The sequence below is a fragment of the Atta cephalotes genome, assembly GCF_000143395.1.
Source record: "Atta cephalotes unplaced genomic scaffold scaffold00075, whole genome shotgun sequence".
Classification (NCBI taxonomy): Eukaryota; Metazoa; Arthropoda; class Insecta; order Hymenoptera; family Formicidae; genus Atta; species Atta cephalotes.
The window spans coordinates 710,715-717,880 of NW_012130139.1; the positions used below are offsets into that span (position 1 = coordinate 710,715).

Here is a 7,166-nt window from a genome sequence, read left to right on the forward strand (position 1 = left end):
TAGTTAATAACTATTATATCGATATATATATATATATATATATATATATATATATATATATATATATATATACGTTTGTATATAAGTTAAGCTGTAATAGAAGTAATCATGTAGCTTATCCGAGATTTTTGGCATACTACAGCTCTCATTTGCGTGTGACGTTTACGGAACCGTTCTCGATCACCAGTGATATTGATGTTTCAAATGGTATATATTATTTTCGATATTACTTTTTATTTAGTGTTGTTAAATACTAATAATTTTGTTTTTCTTTTTATATTTGTGCTAATTAATAATTTACCTAAATACTCAAACTGATAGAACGGTCATGTACTGTTTATAATAAAAACACATACCGAATCGATAAGTTCATGTAACAAATAGTCACTTTGAATATTGGAAAACGTAGATATATACGTATAGAAGATATATATTTAATATATCAGATACCTTAAGAGTACACTGATATTGTTAATTATATTAAGTCGACCCTTATTATAAAAAAAAGCTCTACTGTTGTCATATCCCTATAAGTTATATGTTGTTGTATTTCTTTGAGAAGAATTATCTTTATATTATCAGTTATTGATATCGATATTACATATATATGAACATACCGTGTCATATCTGTGAATTTTATTTTTTCAATAATTTTTTTGCAAACTGCGAAACTTGTCAATTTCAACGCTAACTGAATTTAATTTTTGCTTAAAAAATATACAATAGAAAGTATGACATTTATTGATATTCATTTACAACACAATTATTTATGAAAGGATCGTTTGAATATTTGTTATAAGACGTCTATGGGTTTATAAATATTCGATTTATTTTCATTATACAATCGCATGTGCTTTAAATTGGAACATAATTATAAATGAATATAAATTGAAATCAGGTTTCGCTATTATAAATAGAACTACTGTGTAGATGGAAATACATCGATGTAAGTTACAATGCTCAAATTAATAAGAAAGTAGTATTACAAGTTACTAAAAAAAGAAAATTTTGCCAATTCCAGTGATTAAATTTAATAAGAAACTATTAAGAAATCGATTAATAAACTGTAACTAAACCGTAGTTAAAAAAGCTAGAACGTGTTTACTATATACAGCAAATGTATGAAACAGGCTCTCTACTCAACAAAATTAGTATTTTGCTATTAAATTAGAAGCATTTTGGCAAACGGGACGGCATTTTCCGTTCTTTCCTTTCTTAAAACGTGGCCCCCTTTAAGTGAATATTCCTTCATACATGAAAGATAGTATTAATCTTGTAACAAAATGTTTATATATAATTAAAACGTGTGAACTCTTTTATTAAAGAAAATTTGGTATTTCGAAATAGGAAGTCCGTTTTCAAATCTGTATCGATTACATGCACTGTATAATGCATTAATGTGAAGTTTATTTAGTACATCTCACAGACAAGTAAGCACATCGTGTTATATTCATATAAAACAATATTATAATATAGTTCTTTTTTTTATATACACAGAATATAATTTAGTTAACTCTAACGTAATATAAATATATAACTCATGTGCTTTCCTGGCATCGAGTGATTTATTACAGACAATGTTGTTAGAGATCGAGTGTGTTTCTACCTATCTATCTATCTATATTACACACAAACGCATCTCCTGCAATCTTACACTGTACATGTATATGTGACTTACATTTAGGTAACATAAAATAAGACGATACTTTTAAATAACGTATTCGGGGAAGGGAAGGTCCGTATTTCATTGAATACGGATGAGAATAAAGTTCGTATCACTTTGCGCGATTTGCAATTATCATATTATTGAGGGAGAGAGATAACAGAGAAAAAAAATGAGGAAATTATCCGATCTCGCTCGATCAACATAATGCAATGGTAAAAACTCGTGCCGTAGAAAGAGTCAATTTTATTGCTCTTTATAAAACCGTCTTCTTAAAAAATATATAGCTCTTCCGCGTTCGGTAACCGGTAGTTTCCGATAAAACGGTTTTCGCGTCGTAAGCAAGTGAAAATATATATATATGTATATATTTATATATGTTGCTAAATATATCTCGAGTTAGCTGCTCTAAAACTTTCTACACTTATGCTATCATCATTAGTCTACACCACAACCACCGTAGACTTAGCGAACTTGTACTTTTCAATTCATTACTCGCTGCTCCTGTAAGCTTATGATCAAAAAAAGAACATTCCGCACAGAGAGATACGTTTGTGGAAAGGGATGTTTTTCCAACAACGGCCAAAAAAAAAAAACAGCGGCTTACAAGGGCTTTAAAGTATGGGCACACTCGAGTCGTATAATGTAATGTCGCGTGATATATCGGTATCTTATAAATCTTCGTAATTCTGACACGTTCTCTTTACACGATGAAAATTCGTGTGAGTTTTGCAATCGATAACATTCGATAATGTTTAAGCGATTTCCTTGCTTACGTGCCGCGACTCTCTCTCTTAATTTCGTACAACAGATGGCACGGATACATGACAGCTAGTTTCCCTTAAGCTCGTTAATCGTTCGGATGGTGAAAACTGTGTGCGCGGCTCGCGGATGTGTGAAAAAATATATATGAAATGTATCTCATGATATAAACGTAACAAGTATATTCCGTCAACGTTGGCAAGTGACAAAAGTGAAATTTCATATATTTATACTATTTCATACTAACAGTAATTACTATGAATTGTGAAACAACATTGTAAACGCGTTTGCATTCTCGATAAAACGGAGAGGGAGAAGGGAAGGAAGAACACTGATTGCTGCGCGACGCTTTTGTAAGTAACCGCTACCCTGATTTCTGTCCTTTGTCACTCTCAAGACACTGTGCAGGAATTGCGACCGACGCAACTTGTGCGGGAATCGGTGATGCTGCCGGGTGAGCTGCCGGGCGTAGACAGTCCGCCATTATTGTGACCCACCCCGACGAAGCGTAACTTCCGATGATGTGATCCCAGACTCTTGCTCGAGCTCAACGAGCGATTGCCGTTGTAGCGCAGTTGGGATGTGGTCGTCATCGCGTATGATTTCAAGTGCGATTTGATGGACTTGGGCAACGGCAGTTGATCGATACCGTAAACCGTTGTTCGCGCCACTATCGCACGGCACGCCAGTTCTTGCAGGCTGAGCACTGAAAAGCAAATTAAATTCTTATTGTTCTAATCCCTAGATTTTAGGCCTTAGGACCTTTATTCATATTTAGTATTCATATTTAATACTGGTTTTTATATTAAAACCTGTCTTAAATAGTTTTAAGATGTCACAAGCAAATCATAAATTACCATTCTTAAAACGGTCTTAAAATAGATTGAATACTGATCTTCTCTGATAAAAATCTCTGATAGAAATCATTAATCGATACCTTTATTGGATCGCCATAATCTTTCCATGCCATTCCTGTGTAATGCCATCCGAGAGAGCTCTGAGAAGCTCTCACGGATGTTGAAATCGCAGAGAGGTGAGACTTCAAAGAAGGCCATTCGATTCTTAGCTGCGTAAGCCTCTGCATCTCGTTCACCCACTTGCCTTTTGAAAGCCAAGTGCAGACGATTGCCAACCAGTACTTTTGGTACGCCAGGAGCGTGCTGTAAAGATATATTTTTGCATGTTGTCAGAAGACTGGACCAATAATCAGATGAAATTTTAATTCGTCAAATAAAATCTGACCTCTTCAACTTCTTTCAGCCATCTATCGATGCCATCAAAGGACCATTTGTTGGTAATGTCATATACCAAAAGTATACCTTGAGCACCTCTGGAATATGATCGAATAATTGTGCAGAATCTACCTTGGCCTGATGTATCCCATAATTGTAACTTGACTCGTTTTCCATCTAGTAGAATAGTGGTAGTCTTGTAAGCTGAAAAAATAATAAAGGATCAGGTCTAATCTCCATTTCTATTATTATAAATTTTATTAACTTTATTCTTGATTTTATTTATTTTTTATCTTCCTCCAGTTTGAAGAATTAGAAAAAGATAAAGGGTGAACAGGATTAAAATTAATCTACACTAGTAGAAATGAACACAAGTCTTAAACTGACTTTGAAAAAAAGAAAGAAATATAGGAAAGCATTACTGTTGTTCGATTATAAGTATCAATGTTTTTATCTCAGTTAATTTTTTCTTTTTATTTCCAACATGAAAAAAAAGGGAAAGATGAACCATGCAAGAAGTTGAGCAAGAAAAGAATAGGCCTAATGTTTTACATGTATTGAGAAGAGAAAAGTTTTATGATATTGAGAAAGTGAAAAGTGTTACCGCTGCCACTACAGAACGGCGACTCGGCGGCACCGTCTTCGAGACCGCTCAAGATCTCTTGCTTGCCGACGTCGCTGTCTCCCACCAGCAGGAACTTGAGCAGATAGTCGTACTGTTTCTCCTGACGAGGCTTCGCCGTGTTGGCCTCACCCGCAGCCATAATATCCGCCTGTCGCAGACCCTGAGCATACTGCAGGCGACCAACGGGGCGACCAAGCTCACCCTGCCGCTGTCACACTTCCCCCCGTATTCACGGCACGCGGACGGATCCTCCTTCACCAGTTTCACTACCTGCACCGCCGTCGTCACCTCGACGGCGACCTCGTCGGGCACTTGGCCGGTGAAAGCTATCGCATCGTACCGCGGTGCACAAGTACGTCGCGTCGATTCTCTCATGGATCTCGATCGCGACGATCAGCAACGATCAGCGACGATCGTGGGGACTCTCTTATTTACGCGACCAGGACTCGGATCTCCGACAACGCGAACATATCATAATAAAACAAAGCACAGGGCTGACAAGGCTTTCTCCACTCTTCGACGCGCTTTCCCCGTTGTTGTCGCACTTGTCTGTTCCCTCAGTTCCCTATCTGCACCACATCAATCCCTCCAAGTCCCTTGCCTAGCCTCGCGTGACACTGCGCGACAAAGTTGCGCGCTGTCACGAAAATGCATGAAAATGAAATCCGCGAAGGTCGAGTACGTTTGCGAGTCGCAACTCACGAGTATCATTTGAAGTGCTGTCCTCTGAAGGAATATAAAGAAATCACTTTAACAAGAGTAAACATGAAAATTACACATTAAAAATTACACAAAAATGTAAACAATGAAAAATTATTCGCAACATAAAAGTGCCTTATCATTTCATAAAACAAATGCTTTATTAAGTGATCAATTTGAATGATTCCAACGCCATCTACATTAATTAATTCCTTGTATTCGCGAATCTTGCTATCATTGGACACGTTTCTATATTTTTGATTCATTCGGATTGGTTTGCAATCGTCAAATGAAACTGATGTGTTTTCGCATTGTGTTTTCATTAATAATTTATTAATAATTATAATAAACATTTTGCGATTTTGATCGAAGATTAAAGTTAGCAGTTATCGCTAGAAGAGTTCTGGACTGTTATCAATTTCGATTAATTTTAATTAGCCTACGATTAGTCCATTAAAATTGACCAATCGCATTTGTCAATGACAGAATTACTTTAGCGCTTATTTACCCAGCAAACGAGAATGGATTAAAATAGATTGAAATTTTTTTCTATCCGAATGCGTATTTAAATAGCAAATACTTTTTTTGAATTTAATTGGATTCAATTGAATTCAATTAGATTCAATTAGATGTAATTGGATCGAAAAACTGCATTTCTTATTCAAAATTTTGAATTGAACAGTATTCACAATTTGTATTGTGCACACAGAAAAAGCTAATGTTATTTTTAGATTGAAAGACATAGAGATATGCTCTATGCAATTCCTATAAATGAATAAAAATGCATTCAAGATTGAAAAGCATTCATTTTAACATTCGTGATTCAATATTTCTGAAAATCTGAATCCATTTCAATTCATTTCAATCCATTCTCGTTTACTGGGTAATGATAGAGACTTGATCATTATTTTGACTTTAAGAAACTCTCTCTCTGTCTTGTTTAAAAAAAAACAAAAACGAAAAAGAGACAGAGACAGAATTTTAAGCCTCATCTAAAATTAATGTTGATATAATCAGGCTTTAGAGCAAAAAAGTTGGTCGAATCTAACCAATAAGAAAACGCAACAGGAAAGCAGCCAACAGGAAGACGCGATTGTCGGCATTCGCTCAGATAAAAGGATTTGCGGCTACTTTGATAAATAATAGTTCTATAATCACTCTATGATAATAGTTTCTATAATCACTCTATCATCCTTTCTCCTCCTCGATCAATGATGATAACTGGATAACGTTGATTTAAGTTAAGATTTTCCAAATCTTGAGATAAATTTTGTATAAACTTTAGAAAAATAGGAAAACTAAATCACTTCCATGCGACGTAATCAAAGTAAAGACGTCTTGGCGCAAAAACGAACGAATTCAACCGAGCTCTTCAGTCATTTTTCCAAACAAGATCGTTAAATTTCATCTATTATTACATCATTTAAATAACATTATATCACATAAATAATTATATACTCATTTTTACTTTTGATCTATCATTAACGACTCATTGTAGGAAGCCCGTATCTCTGATCACCATGACTCGTTTACATTCTCGGGAATTCTCCTCAAGTTGATTCTCCTTCGGGAATCCTTGAAAGAGGTGTGCGCAGAGGGAAGAGGAACGTCAAGATGTTGGAATTGGACGGGGGGGAGGGGGGGGACTCGCGCGAGTCGAGTCCCCGGCGTTCGATTTTCGATTTTCGAACCGGGCGCCGATTCGCGGTTGCCGCGTCACGTGGTGGCACCCGTCCACGTTTCGGATTGTGGGTAAACAAGAGGAAGAAAATATTTGTGCCGCGCGTGTATCGTCATCGCATCGCCGGGAACGCGCGCGCGCGCGTGTCCGCTCGCCTGTTTGTCTGTCACCATTGTCATCGTTATCGCCGCTATCCTCGTTTCTCGCCGAATCTAAAGATCGAGAATCAACGAAGACCGTGACACACGAGGAGGCGAGGTGAACTCGAACGACCGCGGAGACAGGAGCGAACTTAGAAGGTGCTTGACTTGATTCTGCTTGTACTCACGACGAGCGCGCGCGCGCATGGTGAAAGAAAGGAAGAGAGAGAGAGAGAGAGAGAGAGAGAGATCGCGGCATCGTGCCGATTCGTTTCGTATCCCATATTGACACACACACACACACACACACACACACACACACACACACACACACACACACACACACACACACACACAACGTAAC

At 36.9% G+C, this 7,166-nt stretch overlaps 1 protein-coding gene across 1 annotated transcript; it reads right to left on the reverse strand.

The window, feature by feature from the left end:
- Nucleotides 1-2,817: 2,817 nt before the first annotated feature.
- LOC105624267 (ras-related protein Rab-40B) lies at nt 2,818-4,421 on the reverse strand. The gene is made up of 4 exons (XM_012205627.1): nt 4,262-4,421; nt 3,668-3,861; nt 3,363-3,585; nt 2,818-3,131 (listed from the first exon to the last, which is right to left on the reverse strand). The coding sequence occupies exons 1-4, from the start codon at nt 4,419-4,421 to the stop codon at nt 2,818-2,820; spliced, it is 891 nt and encodes a 296-aa protein (XP_012061017.1).
- Between the last annotated feature and the right edge of the window lie 2,745 nt (nt 4,422-7,166).

What these genes read in the sequence shown, in the direction of transcription:
- LOC105624267 (XM_012205627.1), bottom strand. Translation starts at nt 4,421, where the DNA reads ATGGCTGCGGGTGAGGCCAACACGGCGAAGCCTCGTCAGGAGAAACAG. An exon ending in GCCGTTCTGTAGTGGCAGCG is followed by an intron (nt 3,862 to 4,261) that starts GTAACACTTTTC and finishes TTATTTTTTCAG; the next exon opens with CTTACAAGACTACCACTATT. An exon ending in ATTATGGCGATCCAATAAAG is followed by an intron (nt 3,132 to 3,362) that starts GTATCGATTAAT and finishes TTTGCTTTTCAG; the next exon opens with TGCTCAGCCTGCAAGAACTG.